This window comes from Pygocentrus nattereri, chromosome 9 (assembly GCF_015220715.1).
Source record: "Pygocentrus nattereri isolate fPygNat1 chromosome 9, fPygNat1.pri, whole genome shotgun sequence".
Taxonomy (NCBI): Eukaryota; Metazoa; Chordata; class Actinopteri; order Characiformes; family Serrasalmidae; genus Pygocentrus; species Pygocentrus nattereri.
Genome location: NC_051219.1, coordinates 46,514,343 through 46,540,886, shown reverse-complemented (window position 1 = coordinate 46,540,886; position 26,544 = coordinate 46,514,343). Strand labels below are relative to the sequence as shown.

At 42.7% G+C, this 26,544-nt stretch overlaps 1 protein-coding gene across 4 annotated transcripts in view; it reads left to right on the top strand.

The window, feature by feature from the left end:
* cacnb3a (calcium channel, voltage-dependent, beta 3a) overlaps positions 1 to 26,544 on the top strand; it is a 44,853-nt gene that overhangs the window by 14,764 nt on the left and 3,545 nt on the right. Inside the window, exons 3-14 of one of the 4 annotated variants that reach the window (XM_037541311.1) lie at positions 6,497 to 6,616; positions 9,302 to 9,424; positions 9,855 to 9,970; positions 13,474 to 13,556; positions 13,860 to 13,879; positions 14,777 to 14,857; positions 14,948 to 15,006; positions 20,505 to 20,605; positions 20,705 to 20,856; positions 22,396 to 22,491; positions 23,480 to 23,650; positions 25,177 to 25,223. In XM_037541311.1, coding sequence (XP_037397208.1) covers positions 6,497 to 6,616; positions 9,302 to 9,424; positions 9,855 to 9,970; positions 13,474 to 13,556; positions 13,860 to 13,879; positions 14,777 to 14,857; positions 14,948 to 15,006; positions 20,505 to 20,605; positions 20,705 to 20,856; positions 22,396 to 22,491; positions 23,480 to 23,650; positions 25,177 to 25,206 — 1,152 coding nt within the window. In that variant the 3' untranslated portion in view covers positions 25,207 to 25,223. Of the gene's footprint in view, positions 1 to 6,496; positions 6,617 to 9,301; positions 9,425 to 9,854; positions 9,971 to 13,473; positions 13,557 to 13,859; positions 13,880 to 14,776; positions 14,858 to 14,947; positions 15,007 to 20,504; positions 20,606 to 20,704; positions 20,857 to 22,395; positions 22,492 to 23,479; positions 23,651 to 25,176; positions 25,224 to 26,544 lie in introns of those variants that run through there. The other 3 variants (XM_037541312.1, XM_037541310.1, XM_017681739.2) reach the window with 3 other exon arrangements.

Sequence of the window (26,544 nt, the reverse complement as noted above, 5' to 3'; positions counted from 1 at the left end):
TCAGGGGATGGTCACATGCTGAATATTACTTGCTACTTTTGTGCTCGGTCAGTACACGAGCAGCACGGTGTAGGCTATTTCAAACATAGCCTGACTGATCATTACAACCATAGTACCCAAAGTTCTAGATAGCATTTTTTAAATGTGGTGCATGAAGTGTGTTGCAACTCAAAGCAGTGCATGCATTTCTGGATACAGCTTGTGTTTGTGTGTCAGATTGAGCTGAATGTGTCCTGCTGGCTGAAAATGTTCTGATTTATCATTTTTCAGAATTGTTCGTTGCCTCAATTCTGTCATGGTGTATTGTGCTGTTCCGTTCTCCCACCCTGGACTGTGTTCCGGAGCGCTGCGTGTGCTCGTGAACCCACATAGCTTTTATCTCAGGACACTATTTGTGATGGAGTGAGTTGAAATGACTGTTTCCGTGTTTTGTTTGTTGGGTAGCTCCAGTTCCTGGAGTCGTATATTAAGACACACTTGCTTTCAGCAGGAATTTGCCGAGAACATCTCAAAGCATTTGCACTGCTGCTCTCTCAGGTTCTCTCTCTCTGTCTCCTCCTCCCTGCGCTGCGCTGGCTTTGTTTGAGGCTGTTATTTAGAGCTGACAGAATCAGGGCTGAGGTTTATCTCCAGAGCCAAATATAGGAGAGAGTGAGCTTCTCTACCTAGAGCTCACAACAGGATACATAATATACCTCCACGCCGTTCTCACACTCCAGCTCCTTTAACTCCCATCTTTCCATACTTCCTAACGCGGGCCATCACGGCTACTCAGTTACACTCCGTTATGAGCAGGAAGGGAATTTATTACTAATAAAAAAAGATGAACATTTATCTTCTCAATGAATTGACAACGATCATTATTATACAAACGGTCAGCTAATGTGGTTCATATCATTACTGCTCTGTCTCCGTATTATCTTTAATGTTATGACTTGGTTAGTAATTAAAAATAATAGATTACTGAAGTTCTGTCAAATGAATATTGACAACTACAGTTGCACTGATATGGGAAGTGTTGGCTGATCCAGTGTTTTTAATGCATGTTGCTGCTGATGCCAGTACAAATATATTTATAATAGAGTCAAAAACAATTAACAAAAGATTTTTTTTGTCTGTGTGAATATTTAACGTATTGATATTTGTTTTATATATTCATACGATATATAACTTGTACAAACCTTTGTCCATAAGCTTATGTTTATATATATATAGTTATAAATAAACATTATTATAATAATAACACATTATAATATTTGTGAAAAGGCAAATGACCTTGGTGTTGCACCATGAAGGTCACTCTAGATCTTTTTTGCTCATTTGTTTAAAAGCATGTCAGAATGAAAATCCGATGTTGTTGGTTTTGCCATATGTGGAAATCAGAGCTGATGAAGTTTTTAAAGCGGCCCTGCTTTTCAATATGTTGTCATTTTAAAGGTTTCAGACAGAAAATCATGCATAACTATTTAAATTCGAACTCTATATCACTAAATGACCCTAGTAGTTCAGTTAATCTGCAGGTATGAAAGGATCAGCACCCATATAAAGGAGGTCATGTGTAATAATGTGATGTGTATTAGTTCTTTGATAGGAACGTTGTGCATCTCCTGTTTCTGCATCAGTTCTAATCCCTTTTTCTTCTTTCTGTTCTGCTTTATTTCAACACCAGTTTGGCTGTCGCTTGAGTATTTTCACCATGTTTACTTCATTTTTACCTTTTATCAGTTGATAAGGAAGCAGAAAGAACTGTAAACACCTGCTTTGCTGAATTTACTTGATTATTAATTCATGTTCAGCACTGCGTGTCATTAATCATCACTCTGATAGTTTGAAGTCGGAGCTCTGGGACAGTCACACTGCCGCTCTCGTGCTTGTTTGTCCCCTATTATGGTCGCTTTTCAGCCTCAGCTGGTAGTGCCGTAGCGTTCTGTGGTGTCGTGGGGCCTCGGGAGTGCGGTCATGTTAGGATATATGTGTGGTGTGTTTGCCTGTGAGGAACTCTGCTGAGATCAGACGAGGAGACGTGGATGATGTGTGTGTGGAAGGAAAAGGTGGAGGGGGTTGATGGTTTTGTGCTATATTTGGCTGTGCAGAGAAGGGCGTGGGTGTGAAAGGAGCCACAGCGGCCACCAGTGGCTCACTGCCGCCGCCGCCGCCGCCGCATGGCATCTGCACACCACGGTGTCAGCGGCTGGGTGGAAGGGCTTCAGGCTTGATCATGTCAGAGATGCTCAGCAGGATCCTTTTTAAGGAAACTGATCCATTAATATAGCGGCGTAATGTTTATTAATAAACACTTTTTGTATATTTATAGCAGATTCAGTGTAATGACTGACCTTGTAATTGTAACTTGAGTTTCTTTAGCAATGATTACATGTGGTGCTAAGTCTATATATATATATATATATATATATATATATATATACTTATAATCATATATATATATATATATATATATATATATATTATTTATACAGTAAACAGTAAAAAGCTTTTTCTTTATGAAAGTTTTATTTTGGCCAAAAAATAAGATGGTAAACAATGATCATTAATGTCCAAAACGCTGTAATTAGAGTTTGGTCAGTATAAGGACAGTATTGATGGTGGTTTAGATGGACACTCCGGCTATATTTTAGAGGTGGTGCAGCTCGCTGAACCTCTTATCTTATTTTGTGGAAGTGATTAAAAACAGTCAATCTAATCTTTCTTTCTTTTGCTGTGAGCTGAGGTTGACGAACCATGTTGGAGCAGTTATTGTTTGTGATTTCTGTTTGTTAAACATAACCTCACAAAAAATACTTCATATTTACTGTTACAGACGCGCGTGACGCTCGAGAGACGACACTGTTTAGTGGTAAAATATTTCCTATGTGTGACCCGAGTCTCTGTCAGAGATCCGGTGCAGATATATTACTCTAGTCAGGCGCTCATAGGAATCTGAGTGGAGATGATGGATGACCTGCAGTAGCTGCTGCCCAATTAACAGCCCCCGCTGTGCTTTCTGTGGTGCGGTACTGTGTGCGTATGCAGAAGCAGCTAATACAGTAAATCTATATGCGACACGTTGGTTAATGAGTGTGAGTAAACATACCGAAAGAGTTTCTGCCATCTGTACTCTTGGCTGGTGAACCAAGTATTGTTATGTAGGACTGGCAGGAATAGACTTTTACAAATGTGTATTTAAATATCAGATTTAATATGCGCATTTTAATATCATTGTAAATTTCAAAGAATGTATTAAAAATATCAGTGTGTTCCTGCGGGTGCGGGTGATCAGTTCAGAACAACAGAGGCGGTTTGTGCGGATTTTTAACACAGAGGTGAATTAAATCACACGTTCTTAGTCAGAAATGTGCTGTAGTTTTGACTATTAGAGTTTATGGCCTTTATTCGGCCAGTAATGTCAAAAATTTTGATGGTCACAACACGAAAAATAATGCTAATTACTAGTGACCCTCAGGGATTCCAGTAGTCGGGTCAAGACCAGATTTATCTATAAAGCACTTTTCACAACAGATGTTGTTGCTAAACTGCAGTGAGGAAACCCAGAACAGCGGCAATAAAAACTCCCCAGAATGATACGAAGGAGGCTTAAGAGGAACCAAGACTCGCAAAGGGAACCCGCGTTCCTCTGATCGACACCAGAGAGTAAAACAGTGACATGATAAGGTACTGAATGAAGTACTGAATGAAGATGAAAGGGGAAAAGGCCGCTCTGTCAGACAGAAGCAGTAAGAGAAACCAGGGGAAGGCAGTGACGACTGCCAGAGGCCGGGATTCACATGAGCATCTTTTGTTTTGATAAACGTGGACATCAGAATCTTCCATACGTTCCACAGCGTCTCCTCCTCACTTCAAACACCCGGCACCGCGGTTTCACTCGTCGGCTGCCTCGTACCTCTTTCGTTTTCCTCCATCCTTGGTGTTTCCTTCCTTCACACACACTCTCTCCCCCTCTCTCCCACTCTCTCCCCCTCTCTCCCACTCTCTCCCACTTTCTGCCCCTCTCTCCCACTCTCTCTCCCTCTCTCCCACTTTCTTTCTCTCTCCCACTCTCTCCCCCTCTCTCCCACTTTCTCTCCCTCTCCCTCTCCCACTTTCTTTCTCTCTCCCACTCTCTCCCCCTCTCTCCCACTTTCTGCCCCTCTCTCCCACTTTCTCTCCCTCTCCCTCCCACTTTCTTTCTCTCCTTCTCTCTCTCTCTCTGTCTCTCTGTCTCTCTCTCTCTCTCTTTCTCCCTCTTCTTCCCTCTCTCTCTCTCTCCCTCTTCTTCCCTCTCTCTCTCTCCCTCCTTCTCTCGCTCGCTCTCTCTTGCTCCTTCTCCACCCCCTCTCTGCTTCCCTGTTTCAGAGAAAGGGAACCAAAGCTGAGCTGCTCTCTCACAGGCGTCTTCTTCGCACTGTGAGTTATGTAGGAGAGGAACAGGCGGAGCTGTAAAATAACTGTGTCTGCTGGTTGGAGGTTTGGGGGGCTGTGTTATTTACCATATTAACCCTGGTTCAGTGAGGGGTTATGGGTATCGTACCTTGATCTGGCGAGTTGCTGCTGAATCTCAACTCATTGAACTCATTTACTCTTAAATTGTCGTTTTGCTTTGCTGTTTAATCTTTTTCCATTTTATCATGGAATCTGAATTACATCATTAGTTTACGTAATGAATTACATTCAAAATATGATTTATAGTCCATACTTTTTTCTTTTATAACCATAAGCTAATCAAATGAGCCACTGCTTTCTCTTTCTTCCACACTTTGTTCTATAAAACTTCATACTAACAATGTTCGCTGTCCGGTGTCGACCAGAGGAGGACGGGTTCCCTTGGTTCCTCTCAAGATTCTTCCTGTTTTAGGGAGTTTTTCCTTGCCACTGTTGCCACTGGCGACGCTGACACCTCGGACCTGGATTTTATTTCTGTAATCCTGATTGTTCTGTGAAGCTGCTTTGTGACAACAACTGCTATAAAAAAGCGCCGTATAAATAAACTTTACTTGTTTGCTTTGTTTTGATGTGAAACTGTGACAAAACATGAAAAAATTAGGTTTTCTTTCCACAAAATAACTTTATCAAAAAAATATAAAATATGTTCTATTCTACTTATCATAATACATAAATGTTGTATCAGCTGAAAGTTGATACGACATACTTTGAACAGAATTTGAGCAGAAATTTGTTCAGAGTTTGAACCTTTCTTTTTTCAAAGAGCTACTTGTGAGAAACAATAAATACTAAATAGCAATGCGTTTGATAACTGCAGACTAACCCCTGTGTGGTGTTCAGGTCAGTGTTTACCACAAGATAAAATTATGTGGTTTATTATTATTTCAGCCTCAGATTTCTGGTCTTTGCTCATTTTCAGTGAAGAACATATAAAATAACCCGTTTTCAGGGTCTTCTCTCTGTTCACCCCCCACACATTTATATTACATGTGGTGCTGGGCTGAACCCGCGGGGAGTAAAAGTGAGGAGGTGCTGTGTCCTTCACTCTGTTCTCCTCCTACATGGCCTGCTGTTTGTGTGTGTGTGTGTGTGTGTGTGTGTGTGTGTGTGTGTGTGTGTGGACAACGTGGACAGGCTGCTGACTGGCTACAGCTGCTAAAGGAGAACCATACCCTGGAACTGAGTGCTGCTTGTTTAAATGGGCCTTTTTCATTTTCACTGGTCATAATTTTATTTTTATTATTTGCCCTATGACTGAAATGCTTTGTTAGAGCTCCTGTGTCTTTAAGCCCCACCTCCATGAGCCCAGTATGTTCTGATTGGTCAAGTCACCCACTCTGTTCTGATTGGTTGTTGCTCCTGCTATAATTCTGTCGCTGCACATTCCGCCACTGTCTGACAGTCTGCAGACTGACCCTTCTCTCCTGAACAGCTGTAAGCTCCACTGTGGCAGCTGTGTAGAGAGTTGCTCCTGCTCTGTTGAGCTTGCAGACCGTTTACATGCACTTAAAGACAAATAACACTAAAGGGAAGGGAAAAACGGGAAAACCGTAATAGGTCCCCTTTAAACCTAGATTAGTTACACTGTGCATGAGAACGCTGGCCGCAGTAAACTGTGCATTTCTGTTTTCTATCGCTGTCTTCCTTTATCAGTGGATGCACTGATTCTTAGCTGGAGCACTAAAACTCATTCAGAGTGCAGTTTAATACTGATTTATTTCATCAGAGTAACGATAAAACATCACTAATGTGTGACATATGCCTATATAGGTGCTTAAAAATGATAAATTTAGTAAAATCTGTACATTTTCACTTTTGTAGGATTGCTTTCTTTTAAATAAGTGCAGCACTGAGATTCTGTGTGTATTCAGTGTATTAAGCTCCAGACCGGAACACTGATCCACTTCTGATGTCCTGAAAACAGCAGAGTTAAGGATGATTTACAGCTGCGAGGCAAATCTCATTGGAGGCTGTTTAAAGTTTCTTTGGCGCTGTGAAGCTGCTGTTTGAAGTCTTTCTCTGCTGTTTGTCTTTGTTTCTTTCTCTTTTTTTCTGACAGGGTTCAGCCGATTCGTACACAAGCAGACCTTCGGATTCCGACCTGTCAGCAGAGGAGGACCGCGAGGCGTATCGGCGTGAAGCCGAGCGCCAGGCTCAGCTACAGCTTGACAGAGCCAAGGTCTCTCTCTGTCTGTCTCTCTCTGTCTGTCTCTCTCATAATCTCATTTACCACTATGAACTGCTATTTTTTGTTAAAAGGGCTCATATACACCTTCCATCAACCCACCACCGATGGGAGGGGCAGTAGTAGGGGTGCGGTGCGTTGTGGATCGGGCAGTGTCCGAAGGCGTGGGCCTTGGCGTTCTGATCCTCGGTTGCTGAAACTGGCTTTTGGAACTTGGAACGTTACCTCACTGGTGGGGAAGGAGCCTGAGTTGGTGCGCAAGGTTGAGAGATACCGGCTAGATATAGTCGGGCTCACCTCAACACACAGCTTGGGCTCTGGGTCCAATCTCCTTGAGAGGGGCTGGACTTTATTCTTTTCTGGAGTTGCCCATGGTGAGAGGCGGCGGGCAGGTGTGGGCTTTCTCATATTCTCCGGTGGACGAGAGGGTTGCTTCCCTAAGCCTTCAGGTTGGGGAACGGGTCCTGACTGATGTCTGTGCTTATGCACCAAACAGCAGTTCAGAGTACCCAGCCTTCTTAGGGTCCTTGGGAAGGACGGTTGAAAGTGCTCCTCCTGGAGACTCTGTTGTCCTACTGGGGGACTTTAACGCTCACGTGGGCAATGACAGTGAGATCTGGAGGGGTGTGATTGGGAGGAATGGCCTCTCTGATCTGAACCCGAGTGGTGTTAAGTTTTTGGACTTCTGTGCAAACCACAGTTTGTCCATCACGAACACCATGTTTGAACACAAGGATGTCCATAAGTGCACATGGCACCAGGACACCCTAGGCCGCAGTTCAACGATTGACTTTGTAGTCGTGTCATCGGACTTGCGGCCATGTGTTTTGGACACTCTGGTAAAGAGAGGAGCTGAGCTGTCAACTGATCACCACCTGGTGGTGAGTTGGATCAGGTGGTCGGGGAAGATGCCGGTCAGACCAGGCAAACCCAAACGTATAGTGAGGGTTTGCTGGGAACATCTGGAAGAAGAACCTGTCAGATTGATCTTCAACTCACACCTCTGTCAGAACCTTGACCAGATATCGGGGGAGGTGAGGGACATTGACGCAGAACGGGCCATGTTCCGCTCCTCCATTGTTGAAGCGGCTGACTGTAGCTGTGGCCGTAAGGTAGTTGGTGCCTGTCGGGGCGGTAATCCTCGAACCCGGTGGTGGACACCCCAGGTGAGAGACGCCGTCAAGCTGAAGAAGGAGTCCTATCGGGCTTGGTTGGCCTGTGGGACACCAGAGGCAGCTGGCAGGTATCGACAGGCCAAGCAATCTGCGGCTTCAGTCGTCGCCAAGGCAAAAACCCGGGTGTGGGAGGAGTTTGGTGAGGACTTGGAAAGTGACTAAATCGGCTCAGAAAAGATTCTGGCAAACCATCAGGCGACTCAGAAGGGGAAAGCAGTGTGCCACTAGCACTGTATATAGTGGAGATAGTGTGCTGCTGACTTCGACTGAAGACGTCATTGGGCGGTGGAAGGAATACTTTGAGGACCTTCTCAATCCCACCGACACGTTCTCCAGTGAGGAGGCTGAGTCTGGGGACATGGGAATAGGCTTGTCCATTACTGAGGCCGAAGTCGCTAAGGTAGTTAAAAAGCTCCTTGGCGGCAGGGCTGCAGGGGTGGATGAGATCCGTCCTGAGTCCCTCAAGGCTCTGGATGTTGTGGGGCTGTCTTGGCTGACACGCCTTTTCATCATTGTGTGGACATCGGGGGCGGTGCCACTGGATTGGCAGACTGGGGTGGTGGTGCCTCTTTTTAAAAAGGGGGACCGGAGGGTGTGTTCCAACTACAGGGGAATCACACTCCTTAGCCTCCCTGGTAAGGTCTATGCAGGGGTACTGGAGAAGAGAGTCCAGCTTATAGTCGAACCTCAGATTCAGGAGGAGCAGTGCGGGTTCTGCCCGGGTCGTGGAACACTGGACCAACTCTTCACCCTCTCCAGGATTCTGGAGGGTTCATGTGAGTTTGCCCAACCAGGCCACATGTGCTTTGTGGATCTGGAGAAGGCATTCGACTGTGTTCCCCAGGATATTCTGTGGGAGGTTCTTCATGAGTACGGGGTACATGGCTCTTTGCTACAAACCATTCAGGCCCTGTACAAACAAAGCAGGAGCTTGCTTCGCATGGCCGGCAGTAAGTCAGACTCGTTCCCAGTGAGAGTTGGACTCCGTCAGGGCTGCCCTTTGTCACTGATTCTATTCTTAATTTTTATGGACAGAATTTCTAGGCGCAGTCAGGGGATGGAGGTTTGGTGACCTCATCATTGCAGATGATGTGGTCCTATTGGAGACATCAGCCCGTGAACTTCAGCTTTCGCTGGATCAGTTTGCAGCCGAGTGTGAAGCGGCCGGGATGAGGCTCAGTACCTCCAAATTCGAGGCCATGGTTCTCAGGCAGGAAAGGGTGGAGAGCCCTCTCTGGGTCGGGGATGAGCTCTTGCCTCAAGTGGAGGAGTTTAAGTATCTCGGGGTCTTGTTCACACTAAAGCACTGCTGTTAGAATCAGAGTAAAAAACTAATAATAATCTAAAAAAGCAGGGATGTCTGAAGTGGCCTGTCTACCACCTTTTGTGACGTGATTTTAAAGATGATCTGTGGGGTTTAAATGATCTTTATCATTGCAGAATTTGGTGTAATTCATTTTAAAAAGGCCACGTTGTTCATTTTAAATGAAACTGTCCTTTGCAGTCGAAGCCTGTGGCTTTCGCGGTGCGGACGAATGTAAATTACTGTGGGGCTCTTGATGAGGACTGTCCTGTTCAAGGTGCTGCCATAAACTTTGAAGCCAAAGATTTTCTGCACATTAAAGAGGTAAGACTGTCACTGTTACTATGGTTACTTTATCTGTATCAGTAAATTCACACTGTGATGTGTGAATTACATCAAACTGAACTTTGTAAAACAGGATATTTCATCAGTCATTTAACCTTTAAATGTTAATTTAAGTTTAGAATTGGAGGTGCAGCTGACCAAAGGAGGCTCATCAACTTTTGCATTTATTCTTTACAAATGAAACAAAACAGTTTAGAGGTGCAGTATGCGCTGCCCTCTATCAGGCCGACGTGAGTTGAAGTGTTTGTTTAATGTGTCTTTTTTTTTTTTTTTTCAAACTACTTTCTTTTGCTGAAACTTTCACACGATTGGCCACAAATGAACAGCATGCTTATTTCAGATATTCAGAGATATCAGTATCTGTCTGTAGTGCTGGCATGTCTAAAGCAGTGGTGCTGTTCTGCTGTAGAAGTACAATAATGACTGGTGGATTGGGAGGCTGGTGAAAGAGGGCGCCGACATCAGCTTTATCCCAAGCCCTTTACGTCTGGAGGCCATGAGGCTCAAGCAGGAGCAGAAACAGAGGTAAGCAGCTCCTTTAGTGCAGGTCAGTACTGCTCCTTTTGTCCTTCACTCAGATCCTCATCATGTAGATTTAGTATCTTTTCTTTAGTAGTTTCTTTACAATGCAGGATTTCTCAGTAGGCTGAATAACCTGAGGGCAGTACAGTGGACGCCGGGGTTAATCCTGATATCTTATTGATTTAGTTTCACTTCTGAGTTCAAGGAAACCTCCATATAATATATATATATATATATATATATATATATATATATATATATATATATATATATATATATATATATATATAAACCAAATGGAGTTGCTTTGTTTATTATAAAAATGATAAATAAACAAAATCCCTATTCTGGTCATACATACACTCACCAGCCACTTTATTAGGTACACCTTGCTAGTAAAAGGCCGGACCCCCTTTTGCCCTTTTGTTCAATTTCATCAAATTCAGACAAAAGTGGCACCATGCAAAAAAATCTCATTTTAAACTTATTTTATTTGAATATTATTTATTTATTTATTCATTCATTCGTGTGTGTGTGTACATTTTTTAACTTTAATATTTATGACTGTGAAACAATTAAAATAATTGTGATGAAGTGTTTTCATTGTCTGGAGTAATCAATTGTGAGTAATTCCATTATTTTGTGTAATTAATTGATTATTTAACCCAAATGATAGATGTTTTTATATGAACCTGCTGCGTGAATGGACAGAATGAACGTTACTTTCAGTAATTCAGTAATGTTGTTTTTATCATGTGAACATGATCTGAGCACAATATGAAAACAGGGTGAGCTGTTTCCCGTGTTATCACTGATGTCCAGTGAGAGCAGCAGTAGCTGCATGTTCCATTACTGCCAGCTTCCTTACAGTGACTCCTGTAAGAAATGTCTAGTCTAGTCCGCTGAATTACCGATCAAATCAAATCAAATTTATTCGTAGCGCTTTTTACAACAGATGTCACGAGCAGCTTCACAGAATTCCAGAAAAAACAGAGTTTTAACAAGAATGTAAAAAATGTAAAGACCCCCTTAAAGATATTAGTGCATCCGTGAGTTCGGCCATTAGCTGACTTCAGACTTCGTTATCCTGCTAAATTTATACTTTTATATATGACAACGTTTTAGGGCCACTGTTAATAAAAATAGAAGACTTCAAGAATAAAGTCGTAATATTTTGAGATTAAAATTCATGTTATGATATTTCATGGAAAGAGTCTTAATATTCTGAAAACAAAGTAATATTTGCCATATTTGTGGAATAATATTGTCAAATTTAGAGGTCATAATATTACGATAATAAAATAGTTGAATTATGACATCAAAGTGGCTCACCAAAAACCCAACTTTGAGTTCCTGAACGCAGATCCATTGTTTGGGAACCTCAAAGAGGCCCCATTCCTCTGGGTCGACCGGCCGAGGAAAAAGAGTCAGGAGAGCCGGCGTTCTGGTCAGGCTGAGGCAGCGTGCTAATCGCCCCCCACTCCCCTGCATACTACTGGCAAACGTGCAGTACCTGGACAACAAAATCAGCGAACTCAGGGCACGAATCTCTCTCCAGCGAGAAACACAGGACTGCTGCATAATCTGCCTCACTGAGACCTGGCTATCAGCGAAGATTCCCAACGAGGCCATTCTCTGTGCACCGCGCCGACAGAACAAAGGACCTCTCTGGGAAGAGCAAAGGGGGAGGTGTATGTTTTATAAAACAATAAAAAAAGATGTTTACAAACATCTTTAACCCCCCGCACACCTTTCCACCCTCCCTCCCTTTCACCTACTTCCTTCCCCCCTACAGTACAGTGAGGCCCCCTACAGTACAGTGCCCCCCCCTACAGTACAGTGAGCCCGCCTACAGTACAGTGAGCCCACTTTATTCTCCAAATATTGTGACTTGATTCTCAAAGTCTACTATTTTTATTTTCATTAACAGGCCCTGAAACACTCATATTTATGAGCTTATAGTGGAATTAAAGACTGTTTTGTTACAGTAAGAGTGGAATTAGTCCTGTTTAATTGGATTTACAGCAGTATGTGAATTTGTGAATATTGAATGAGTTTTTAAATGTGGCATTACTAACACACTGAGTGAGAATATTGTAATATCTACGATGAAAATGTTCAATGTTCGTATTGTAATACGGTAATCTTGCCATATCGTCCACCGCTAGACTGGACGCACTTTAGTGATAAAAAAAAAAATGGCACGGCAGATTCTGGAAAATTTAGCTTTACCTTACAGGCTGTATTTGGAAGAGAGATTACAGTGGCGGAGTCGCAGCACGTGTACAGCTCAGGGTGGAACTATGGATAGTTCAAAGAGTCAAACAAGAAAAATGCATTAACAGCATTTAAAACAAAACGAGCGGCTTTAATTATTTATCACGTTAACTTTGACGGCATTATTTATGACACCTTTTCAGGCTCCACATGTTAGTTTCCTTTAACTGTACACGTTTCACACCCACTGCAGCTGCACCTGCCCGAACCCCACCCCACCCCCCGCCACTGAATCATAGCGCACCTGTTCTTCACTTACACAGAGCTATAAATAGCTCATTTCACCCAGGACTCTATTGTTCTGTGTGTCTCCTGGTTGTCTGGTTTTCTGGGTGTATGTTTCTGGGTTTTGTGTCTGGTTTTTGTTGTTCGCTATCAAAGCTTAATGATCCTGTGTCCTCAGAACTGTTCTGTAGGCATTTCAGGGCATTTTTGGAGGAGTTAGCGTGTAATGGGTTCAGCTGAAACAGTGCAGGAGTCAGGAGGAAAAACACTATAATATTAATCTGGTGTCTGTGCGCTGCTGTGTTTCACTCTGTAAGGCCTGAAACATTCACTTAATCAGACCCTCCAATTTCACAGCAGGTCTTCAGGTCTCGTCATGTATTAATGCTCAAAAAGTAGGTCTGTCCTGATGTTTAGGCCTCAGATGTAAAATTAACATTATATTATATGACGCCGATAGTAAGTCGTTCATTACATGCTTGCAAGACGTCCTGTACCAAGTTCCCTGTACCGAGTTCTCTTTTAATACTCTTTCAGTTTTCTGCTCAGTCGTCAGATTCAACCGATCGGGGGGTTTAAAGCAACCGACGTTACAGCGTTTCTGCACACATTGCATTCATTTACACATTTACATCAGAGGGGTCTCCAAATCCCCAGCACTTACACAGCCTAAACGCTGGCAGCGTAGCACCACACACACAAGTGGAGTAATTAGTGTGTTCAGAAATAGGCTGTGACGTGGATTAGGGACGGTCTCTGAGATGAGATTAGAGGGGGAAACATGATTTTATTGGTTAATATTAATTTTGCTCTCTGCTGGTGATGTAATCAAAACTTGGAAGATGTTTTAAAGACGACAAAAGTCTTTGTGTCTGGATGGAAGTTAAAACGTGTTTAATGTGGCCAACGAGGTGGAAAAGGGTCCGTTTTGATTTCAGATGGACACACGAAACACATTCACACCATTTTGAAAGTCTGCTGAGAAACTGTTTTACTTTGTGCAGGAAAAGTGGAGGTAATTCCTCCTCCAGCCTGGGTGACATGGTGTCCGGAGGCTGGAGACCCACACCGCCCTCTGCAGGTGAGAGTGAGTATGACGAGGCATGGACTCCATGCTGCTTTGCAGGGATGGTGTGTCTGCCAGTGCTGTTCCTCTAAGAGTAAATATTTGTGGGGTTGAAGTTTCGCTGAGTGAGTTTATTCTTCCTTTGCTTTCCTTTTGTTTCTTTCTCTTTCCCTCATTTTCAAGTGGCGCATGATGGCCAGTTGTAGCTTAGACTAAATATGTTTAACCTTGCAGGAATGGGTCTGAAACTCTCTCAGGAATTCTGCATATAAACTAAATTCTTCTATAAATTGTTTCTGATTTGTGTTCTTTCATTTTTAAAAGCCAAACAGAAGCAAAAGCAGGTATGTTTGATCATGCAGCTACTTCTTGCATGGAATGGCAGAACCGATTGTGTGTAACGGCCCCATTTTTCCTTCCCACATCTGTCCTGTTTGGGTACAAAACAAACAGTGGGAAACTGACAGATACTAGAGGACTGTGCAGAAGTCAGAGACCATTTTTCATTTCATTTCCTATCAAAATGACCCTTAAGCACAAGTGACTCATTTTTCTGGACAGATTTCTGAGATCAGATACCAGATCATCCATTCACATAAGGAAAGATGGGTTTCCTTCCACTGTGAGAAGACAACTCAGCGCTATGGGTCTGAAAGGATGAGAAGGCTCACTGGGGAAATAGACAAAAATAAGAATATTTTTTGTTTGTTTGCAAATCAAACAAAGACGCTGCTGCTGTTCCTCACCTTAAGAACCATGGACTGGTCAGACTCCTTCATAATTGGACATGTTTGAGGTCACTTTGATCATGAGAAGCAGAAAATGCAACCAGCTCTGAAAAACTGAACAAAGTCTCCTGAAAAGGCTGAGCTACAGCTGTGAGCTACAATAAAGACAAGAGGTGGAACTGAAATGTTCTTACATGTAGTTGTTGATTCTTCTGTGTAATTTTGTGTTAAACATGTTTTTTGTGTTTTTTCTGACACTGGAAATTAAGTTTGTACTAAATTGCTCATTTGACTGCGGATTAAATGAAGGGTGGTCTCTGACTTTTGCCGTGTTTAAATATACACCATTCCCATTTCCACTATACTGCCTACACTGTATATTTAGTGTGAAACTGGAGATCATTGCTAATATATTCACATACATTCTGTCACATAACCCTTTCTTGTTTTTCTTCTTGTTTGTCAAACTTTATTTTTAGAAGATTTTTTATTAAGATCTTTTTCTCCTGCCAGGCTGAACACATTCCTCCCTATGATGTGGTGCCGTCCATGAGACCTGTGGTTTTAGTTGGACCTTCCCTGAAGGGCTATGAGGTGAAAGTCCACATACATTTAAAACAAGACATTTGTACTCATTTAAAACTGCCTGCATTTTTATTCATGCGTGATTTTTTTTAATCACAGGTGACTGATATGATGCAGAAAGCTCTCTTTGATTTTCTGAAACACCGCTTTGAAGGAAGGTGAGTAATAAATGCCATCAAGAACCAAGCATGTAGCGCCCGGAGTGGGATATGTTTTTTTGATGCTTTATGTTTATTTATATATAAATACGCTATACTGCCAAAAGTATTCGGTCGTCTGGCTTCACACGCATATGAACTTGAGTGACGTCCCATTCTTAATCCATAGGGTTTAATGTGATGTCGGCCCACCCTTTGCAGCTATAACAGTTTCAGCTCTTCTGGGAAGGCTTTCCACAAGGGTTAGGAGTGTTTATGGGAATTTCTGACCGTTCTTCCAGAAGCACATTTGTGAGGTCAGACACTGATGTTGGACGAGAAGGCCTGGCTCACAGTCTCCGCTCTAATTCATCCCAAAGGTGTTCTGTGGGGTTGAGGTCAGGACTCTGTGCAGGCCAGTCAAGTTCTTCCACACCAAACTGGCTCATCCACGTCTTTATGGACTTGCTTTGTGCACTGGTGGTCAGTCATGTTGGAGCAGGAAGGGGCCGTCCCCAAACTGTTCCCACAAAGTTGGGAGCATGAAATTGTCCAAAATCTCTTGGTGCTGAAGCTTTAAGAGCTCCTTTCACTGGAACTAAGGGGCCGAGCCCAACTCCTGAAAAACAACCCCACACCGTGATCCCCCCTCCACTAAACTTTACACTCGGCACAATGCAGTCACACAAGTACCGTCTCCTGGCAACCGCCAAACCCAGACTCGTCCATCGGATTGCGAGACGGAGAAGCGTGATTGGTCACTCCAGAGAACTCGTCTCCACTGCTCTAGAGTCCAGTGGCGGCGCTTTACTCCACTGCATTCCACGCTTTGCATTGCGCTTGGTGATGTAAGGCTTGGATGCAGCTGCTCGGCCATGGAAACCCATTCCATGAAGCTCTCTACGCTGTTCTTGAGCTGATCTGAAGGCCACATGAAGTTTGGAGGTCTGTAGTGATTGACTCTGCAGAAAGTCGGTGACCTCTGCGCACTATGCCCCTCAGCATCCGCTGACCGCTCTGTCATTTTACGTGGCCGACCACTTCGTGGCTGAGTTGCTGTCGTTCCCAATCGCTTCCACTTTGTTATAATCCCACTGACAGTGGACTGTGGAATATTTAGTAGTGAGGAAATTTCACGACTGGACTTGCTGCACAGGTGGCGTCCGATCACGGCACCACGCTGGAATTCACTGAGCTCCTGAGAGCGACCCATTCTTTCACTAATGTCTGTAGAAGCAGTCTGCAGGCCGAGGGGCTCGGCTTTATACACCTGTGGACATGGAAGTGACTGGAACACCTGGATTCAGTGATCTGGATGGGGGAGTGAAAACTTTTGGCAGTATAGTGTGTGTGTGTGTGTGTGTGTGTGTGTGTGTGTGTGTGTGTGTGTGTGTGTGTGTGTGATATATACAGCACTGTGTGAAGGTTTTAGGCGTCAGTTTAAATCAGCTTCCCTCAGCAGTGAGTTCATCACAATATACATTAGAATAAAGTCGTATTCATAATTCAAATAAACAGAAAAACAATAAACAGTAACAAGAATTTCTCGGGTCCATATTTTTCCTGGACACCTTCACAGCCGCCACAGAGACTCGTTAATATCATCAATTACATCATGAGCTCAATTTACTGAGCACTGATTGGTCAAACCAGGAGCTGCTTTTTAACTACATATAATACTGGACTTCCTCGAGGAGAGGCTTGGAGATGGGTCAACAAACACACCAACATCCAGAACATCACTGTTTATTATTTATTCATCCATACATCCATTTTCTAAGCCAGTTCTCCCTCAGGGTCATGAAGGGTGCTGGAGCCTATCCCAGCGGTCATTGGGTGGAAGGCATTATCATTATATATATATATATATATATATATATATATATATATATATATATATATATATATATATATATATATATATATATATATATATATAATGTGTGTCTGTGTGTCTGTGTGTGTGTTCAATTGCTTGTTAACACAAATAGCTAATCAGCCAATCACATGGCCGCAAATTAATGCATGCCTCATTTAGGCATGTAGAGGTGGTCAAGACTAGGGGTGTACCATATCGTATTGTTTGTGATAATACTGGTATAATTTTGTAAACGATAAAAAAATCCATATCGTGATAACAGCGATATTCTGACTTGTTGACATAATGACGTCATGCGTTTTGGAACAGAAAAAAGTATAGCAGAAAACAGCTCTGTGGTGGAGTTTCTTCCAAAAAGGGGAGTGACTTCAGGAGAGTAGAGATGGTTTGGTTATAAAATCTCAGATGTACAACAGATCACAGTAATATACAAGATATGCAAAGATTTTTCCAATGCGATTGAATACAATCGGATTACAGATTCAGACTGAGGTGTTTATGCTCACTCTATTCAACAATCTGAGGGAAAATCTTCGTTTACATGCTCACAAAAGTAACCATGACAGTGAACATCACGTGAGTCCAGTCAGAGTGAGACGAGCAGCAGTGAGCAGTGATTGTGTTTTTAACTGCTTTAAAATGACGTCAGACTCAGGAAAACGTCCTTCACACGTCCTTATTAAAGAAGGCCGAGAGGAAGACGTCGTGCTCTGAGACGCATAAGCTGGACGTCCGTCCCGCCGCCGTCTTTTAAAGATCAGAGCATGAACTTCGTCTCCTCTGCAGACCAGTTTCTGCTCCGCCGTGTTGAACATTATAAGCCTATGACGCGACACGCATGCGCATAATGTACTTAGATGTTCTGATTGGAATGTAATCGGATTCAGGCGCTTACACAGATATTATTCTTCTATTTAACTGATTATTTAGAGGTTTATCCACCTCGTTCAATCAGATAGAAATTGTATTCTGAATGGCCTCAATCGCACTAGACTATTCTGATTGAGGTGTTATATGGACGTATTCTACTCTGTATTCTATTAAATGTGGCTAATGCCACGAGGAGTGCTCAACAGCTGATAGCCCCGTTTACATGCAGCCTAATAATCCGTTAATAATCTGACTAATATCTCAATCGGAATAGAAGGACGTTTTCCCGAGATGCTGCTCATCTCACCCTGACTGGACTCACGTTATGTCATGGTAACGTTTACTCTAAGTGCTGTCATTTTGCATCGGATTACTTGTAGTGAGCATGTAAACGAAGATTTTCCACCAGACCGTTGAATAGAGTGAGCACATAGACACCACAGTTTGAATCTGTAATCTGATTGTGTTCAATCGGGTTGGCAAAAATCTTATATAGACATGGGCTTACCCCAAAGTAAACAGACAAAGGATGATCCAGCAGCTACTGGAACAAGAAAAGGCCATCACTCAAGTCGTAACTGCTGACCGGTCAGCAAGGCACCTAGTCCTGACGTGGCAAGATACAGAGGTTCTTGACTTCGTGAACAATGCCTTTGGTCCACTTCTAGAATTTACAGATGCACTGTCTGCTGAGGACTATGTCACTGTTTCATGTTTGAAGACTCTGAGGTTGAGGAACTGATAAGTCTTGCAACTATGCTAGACAAACGCTTCCTCATTCAGTACATGGGCTTGGAAGAGATGCAGATCATCAAAGATCCAGATCTGCGTTTGAAGCACCATTACAAGCTTCAGGATCAGAAGAAGCCATAGTAAGTGATGCAGAGAGGCCAAAGAAGACTCTTGGAAGCTTTTTCAAGAGGGCAGTACCTGACAAGGGTGGACAGTCTGAAAAGGAGACGGGTGAAGCAGAGCTGAACAGATAGTGAGAGTGATTAGCTACCAGTGCAGCCTCTGAAAGACTGTTCAGCACAGGAGGCAACGTTGTGATATGGGGTTACTAATCTCTGCCTCTAATTGGCTGCATGTTTAGGCAGCATTTCAGAAATGAAGCTGCATGTGTTGCACATTATGCAATATATGTTTTGCATTTACTGTGAAGCTTTACATGTATTTTTTTAATTGTTTACATTTGCAGATTATATGCATTCACAAACGTTGCACTTTAATTTAGTGTTTTTCTGTTTTTTGTTTGTTTTTTGTTTACTTTTATTACAATACATTACCTTTGTTACCCATTTTATTTGTAATTTATTATTTTATACAAAATCAGGGTCGGTAAGTTACTGATTACAAAATAGAAAAAAAGGTTTGCAGTACATTAACTTGTTGAAAGTGCCACGAAGAATTAAAGGCAGGTCTGAAGGCAAAAGGGGGTCCAACTAGCAAGGTGTACCTAATAAAGTGGACGGTGAGTGAGAGAAAGTGTGTGTGTGTGTGTGTGTGTGTGTGTGTGTGTGTGTGTGTGTGTGTGTGTGTGTACGAACATAAGCACGATGTTCTTTTTCACCAGACTAATGAATTTCCTTCACCTGTGGCCTGAAACAACCACAACCACGCTAAACTGAACGGTTCCGGTCTCCGTGGGGAATTCCAGGCTTAAGCTGGTGTGAAATGGTGTTAAAGCGCTTTTCCTGGTCAGAGTTTAACGCTAGAACCACAAAAACAGGGGGAGTTGGGCAGGGCGGTACTCACGCGCCCCCGGGGTCAGTTTACCTCGATCCTTAACGTCGCAGCCGAAACGACAGACTCACAATTCCAAACGCGCAGCAGTCCTGATGGATCAGTCCGGCTGGATCCGCCCTGCTGGATCCGTCCTGCTGGATCCGTCCGGCGAACCCACTGTAGCACATCCGCAGCTGAAGTTCAGCTACAGAGCAGAACTTTCCACGCCGACCAGAGCGACTGGTCTCTCCCGTCAGACTCAGGCGTCCGTTCCCCGTCTAAACGGCCGGCTGAGGGCGGAGTTACTGTGGGGAGAGAAATCGGCGACTTCGTCTCCTTCAACACGCAGACAAGAAACACCTGATGCACCTGAGCCCCGCTACTGATAAGCCAATGACATGTCAGTCGCACCTTAGCTTTACCTGAATGGGCAATGTTCACACTCCTGTATATACATACACATCATTAATTAATATTCTATACATTTAGTTTATTCAAATATTAACACTTCTCTCAGCAAATAAACACAAACTACACAAATAAACAGATTTTGAAATGAGTCTTGGGTCCCTCAGACTTTCGCACAGCGCTGTACATGTATGTTTATTTTTTTCAGAAAACACCTGTTGCTCTTTACATTGTATGTAAATTTCATGATTGGACCAAAAGAAACGACTCAAAATAGCCTGGAAAAGAGTCGGCTCCGTCATTCGACTGTATAGGGTGGGAAAAATAACAATTTCTTTTTGTTATCCTGATAAGTTTTGCCACAATGTGCTATCTGAGTATACCATGGAAATCAACACAACACTGACCAACTGACCAACTGACCAATGTATTAATTACAAAAAGTACACAGGTCATGGATTTACTGCTGGAGCTTTTTGACTATTCTAATTTACCAAATTTCAGAGAAACTAAATATTGTAATGCATATGGTGTAAAAACGTCTTCAAGGATTGTGATATAATATTTTTATATTATAAACACTTCAGTGCAGAAACTGTAAGTCCTAAAGACCTAAACGGCATGTTTTTTCTGATAGGATTTCTATAACACGAGTAACTGCTGACCTCTCCCTGGCAAAAAGATCGGTCCTCAACAAGAGACCCATCATGGAGAGATCCAACACTCGCTCCAGTCTGGGTGAGAACGCCGCACACACACAGGAGACGAGCTCAACAATACAAACTGCAAACCCAGCAACCCGGTTCACTGAGCCTGTTTTTGTGTGGCTGCTCACAGCGGAGGTGCAGAGTGAGATTGAGAGGATATTTGAGTTGGCGAAAACTCTCCAGCTGGTTGTTTTGGATGCAGACACCATCAATCATCCAGCCCAACTGGCCAAAACCTCACTAGCCCCCATCGTTGTGTATGTTAAGGTCTCCTCACCAAAGGTAGGTCGTCTTCCAGGCGCACAGTTAGCAGGTTTTTATAGTGAGCAGTTCAGATGGACAGTATGACTTTTATTTTCATCATTTTCTGAGTAAATTGTGGGTTTTTTCAATAGCAAAGCTACTGTGTGCTTCACCAAGTATAGAGAACCTGTAAACAAGAGAACTGCACAGTGACACTGAGCTGATTATACCCTAATCGCCATATTATCAGATAGACCATCGTTTCTTCTTCTTCTTTCGGCTGCTCCCTTTAGGGGTCTCCACAGCGGATCATCTGCCTCCATCTTGCCCTGTCCACTGCCTCCTCTACTGTCACACCAACCATCTCCATGTCCACCTTCACTACATCCATAAACCTTCTCTGAGGTCTACCTCTTCTCCTTCTACCCGGCAGCTCCATCTCCAACATTCTTTGACCAAATATATCCACTATTCCTCCTCAACACATGTCCAAACCATCTCAACCTGGCCTCTCTGGCTTTATCTCCAAACTGCTCCACCTTCACCGTCCCTCTGATCTGCTCATTTCTAATCTTGTCCATCCTGGTCACTCCCAACGAAAATCTCAGCATCTTCATCTCCGCCACCTCCAGCTCAGCCTCCTGTCTTTTAGACAGAGCCACAGTCTCCAAACCAAACATCATAGCAGGACGCACTGCTGTCTTGTAGACCTTCCCTTTCACTCTTGCTGCTATCCTTCTGTCACACATCAGCCCTGACACCCGTCTCCACCCACTCCATCCTGCCTGCACCCTCTTCTTCACCTCTTTTCTGCACTGTCCATTGCTCTGGATGGTTGACCCAAGATATTTGAAGTCATCCACCTTTATGACCTCTACTCCTTGCATCTTCACCTTTCCACCTGCCTCCCTCTCATTCACACACATGTATTCCGTAGACCATCGTTTAATAAATACAATACATGTGATTTAAAAAAGGAATGTTCTCAGTTTATCATGGCACCAGAGGAGAGTCACACCACCTTACACATTCTGGCTTTTGCTAAATAATTTTTTTTATATTTTATAATTTTTTTATATTATATTTAATATTTTTAATGTAACACACTTTTCTGCTGTAAACGGAAACATGAACTTTGTTTCAAGCTGCTACTGTCGCTATGTGCTGAACTCTAGACTGACTCTCACTGTGAATTACTTACCTGCTCCAGAAGACGGTCACCAAGAGGATGATTTAAATAATGCAAATTCAGTGAATCAGAAATTCTGTGCAAAATTCACAGACGATGTTCTTACAATACTAGGTGACCAATGCATGGACTTACTGTTACCTGAATAACTGCTTTAGATTTCAGTGTTTATGTTCCCTGCTCTGCTCTACAGAGCTGCTGCTGCACTTTGTCAGCTGGTATGCAGTTTATCAAGCCTTAGAAGGAGTAAATATCATGATTAACATCATGGAAAGTGTCATTAACCATCGTGATGTTGTAGCTTTGCCGTTTCACCCGTTGGTTTACATGCCTGTATCATTGGCAAGTCACAGCACTGAAAACCCAGTCTTTCCCTTCTCTTCTTCCAGGTCTTACAGAGGTTAATAAAGTCGAGGGGTAAATCCCAGAGCAAACATCTGAATGTACAGATGATGGCAGGAGATAAACTGGCGCAGTGCCCACCTGTGAGTAACCATGTTATCACTGTACCTGCAGTGCTGTTATCTCAGGTCCCTCTCAGTTGATCTAGTAACACTCTGTAGGCACATGTAGATGTTAGTGTAGAGTCAGAGTACAGATGTTGTAAGTAAAGCTCACCATCTTTACCAACTCTTAATTACAGTCAGATACACCATAAGGCCAAAAGTATGTGGACACCCCTCCTGTTACTGAGTTCAGGTATTTTAGCCACACCCTTTGCTAACGGGTGTGTAAAGATACGCAAATTGCAATGCAGTCACCACAGACAAACACTGGCAGTAGAAGAGCTCAGTGACTGTAAGTGACAGTGTCTTTGGATGCCACCAAGTAATTTTATAACATTTCTGCCCTGCTAGACTCTGACCTGGTCAACTGTAACTGCTATTATTTTTAGCTTTAGACTGAATGGGCACAAATTTCAATAAATGTATTCCAAAATTTGGTGGAAAGACTTCCCAGAAGAGTGGAGACTGTTACAGCTGGAAAAGGTGGGGCAACTCTATATTCATGGCCATGGTTTTGGGATTTCCAATAAGCGCATAGAGGTGGTCAGGTGTCCACATACGTTTAGCCATACAGTGTATATGACCAATACAATCTGCAGAATGTATACCAGAATATTTCTTGACTTCATTATCTTACATTGCAGAGCTTGACCCGCCCATAGTTACTGAACCCTGTGTGTAAAGAGCACAGACTCAAATAGTTTTTATGCTGTTTCAAAAATTCTGTGTATTTCATTTGAACTTGTTGGCCTCGTTACAGTTCACAGTTCTAGTGATTAAGACTTTTGCTGTTCCAAACCCCATTCTGACAAAAGCTGTGTTGCATGTTGTTCCATAGAGCCATTTTCCAACCTGTCGCTCAAAACCATCTCCTGTCACCAGACGTCCATCATAAGATATTTAATATAATATCTTCTAACTCCATCCCCCCACCTGTCATCTTTCCTCCACCCTGTCTCCCCATCAGGAGATGTTTGATGTCATTCTGGATGAGAACCAACTAGAGGATGCCTGTGAACACCTGGCTGAATACCTGGAGGTGTACTGGCGTGCCACTCACCTGCCAGGCACCGCCCCCCTCAACCCACTGCTGGAGCAAAATCTGATGAGTCTCCCTTCAGCCATCTCCAGCCTACAGGTATATACTTCACGACTTACATTGCATGTGGAATTTCTGGAATATCAACCAAACCAGAAAAGAGTGATTCAGTCTCTGTTCAACACAAAACCCGATTCCAGAGTTCAGCGAGTTCTTTTAGCTGACGGGGCGAAAGGGTAAGTTTCTAAATAGACAGCTAACTTGCCAATGTTAGCTCTTAGCTTGTTGTCCTTCTCATTGGGCGGCATTTCTGTCGTTTGTCTTTCTCTCTGTTGCGATGATCTGTATTATATGGTTGCAATAAGCTATTCAGCGCCCCAGCAGTGAGTGTAAACAGTTTGGCTTCCATTAGCCTTTTAAAGCGTCCTCCCCAAATACACAGTACAGTTTTAAATTTGGAGCTGTTTCTCTGGTTAATACGCATTTGTTGGTGTTGAAAAACACATAAAATAAACACAAATAACAATAACGCAATGAGTGATTATTCTATATACGTCCTCCTTCTGCAGTCCGGTATCACTTCTGTCATACAATACCTGTTTTGGCTGATCAGGACTTTAAGTCAGGTGTCGATGCTAAAGAGAAATCTGGAACCAATCTTCAGACTCGCTCTAGTTTTAGAAAAATCTTTTTTCTCCAATATTTGTTTATTTGTATTTATTCTAATTATATATGATGATTTTTACAAAACAAGAAAGATCTTTAAACTGTAAAATCTCACTGCAGAGGCGACTGTAGCAAATCTGTATAGAGGCAAGTAGACACGTTTATAACAGAGGTAGTGAAGTTTTTCCATCTTGGCCGGAGTTTCTCTCTAACTACAGACAGCACTGGGTATCTAGTGGGTTCCCATGTTGTAAAATGGCAAAAGTGACAGGGCACAGTTATAATGCTGCGCTTGGAACCTGAGAAACCCAGTTTAAACGTTAACTCTCGGTTCCATTTTTGTAGCCGAGTTTCTGAGCTTTAAATGTTTGGTAAAAAGTTTCCTTTAACCCAAATGTGCTTGATCAGCCAAGACATTTAGAAATTTAGTAATGGGGAGGAAGAAGAAAGTCTAACCTGACCATAATGTGGCCCGAGCCGCTGCACAAGTGACCACTGGTGCCCCAGATTAACCAGGAAAATGCGCCCCTGAAACAAAGTTTAAAACGACAGCACTCAGGTCTAATGGAGTATAATGATCTAATGGATTATAACTTGAGCTATTAGTAGCATTAAAAAGTGTAGTGTGATTGACTGGAAGTGAAGATGTGCAGCTGATTGTGAGCTGCTGGAATGCTGTTGGGTGAAACTCAGTGAGATGCAACATGGCCAGTGCTCCATCGCCTGGTCCACTCAGTGAGAACAGACAGAAGTGACCAGTTGTGGTGAGGAGGAACAGATTGAGGTCGTCAGTGTCGGTTATGTGAAATGCCCAGAGTGACCGCGTGCTCTTCAGTTCTGCTCCTTCTCTGCTCCATTTCTCATGTTCCACTCTGTCTTGTCTACAGAAGCTTTGAGTGTTGTCGTCTGTTGTCTCTCAGTCTGTGTCCGTGTCTCATCCATGCCTAACGTTTTTGCAGTTCTCAGAAACGCAGGATTTAATCGAATGATCGCTTTCAAACCCAGGGTGAGTAGGAGGGATGGCCTTCATGCTTTTCCCCACATTAAATGCAAATAAGAACCGCACCTTAATTCTTCCTAACACCCCTCACCTCCACCCTACACCCCTCTAACAAGCCCTGCCCACACCCCCAGATGAATAGCCATGGCTGGAAAAGTTCTGAAAAATCATATGAGTTAATATATGATTTTGATACTCTAGTGTATCAAAAGAAGCATGAAAACTGCCTGTTCCATCCATAGAGCATGGAGACATATAGCCTACTGTGTAGTTTATCTGTGTGCTGTGTGTCACAAACACTTAAAAGAATAATCTAACATTTTTAAAACAACTATTTTCTAATAAACACTAGAACAGGGCATAAAACTACATCCATCCTGGGGTCTTAAAAACAGTTCAACGCCATCACGTCCACAGGTTACTGTCTGACTTGTTCACGTTTAAACGTTTAAGTTTTCACCCAAAGATTTGAGTTTATTATTATTATTATTATTATTATTATTATTATTATTTCCCTCTTAACTTAAAAACTCATTTCCTGGCAGTATTATCTTCAGTTACCTGACTGAGGTGGAGAGCAGTAATCTTGAGAAAACAATCACTTCCTGCAACATTTGCTATCAAGTCGTAGTAACTATACGTTTCCATCCACATATTTTTGGGGTATTTTGCATTAAAATGAAAAAAGAGTTGATGGGAACAGCAGGCGCTGAATAAACGCCCCAAACTTGTGTAAAAGTTGGTTTGAGGTGGAAAAGTTCTGATGGAAATGCGTTTGAAGAATAACGTGTATAGAAATTCAGTCAAGTTTTCAGACTTTAGATATTTACAGTGATTATCTTATGATCTATTTAAACTTTCATTCAAATTAAATCGTCAAAACAAACTTATTTGTAACACTTTTTACAAATGATGTCACAAAGCAGCTTCACAGTTCCAGTAAAGACAATTTTAACATGAATGTAAACCCCCAGAATTGAAATCTAACTCCATACAAAAGTCATGATTTATAGGGTTCTGTCTGCTGGGAGGGGGGAGGTGACGGTGCCTCTTTCAGGTCTTTATACTTTTTTTTTTTTAATTAAAAACGTAGCAATAAAATGAATTAAAACAGAAAGAAGAATTTGTTGGAATGTATTTGGACAGTGGAATGGAAACCTGGCTACTGTAAGATGTTTATCAGGCTGTACAGTAAGACGGAGATGATGGTGCAGCTGGTTGAGAGGTATTGCATTGCTGCATTAGCAGAACAGAAGCAGTCATAACACTTTCTGATATCGGCCAGTAGAGTTTCAGTAATGAAGCAGATCCGTCATACTAACATTTT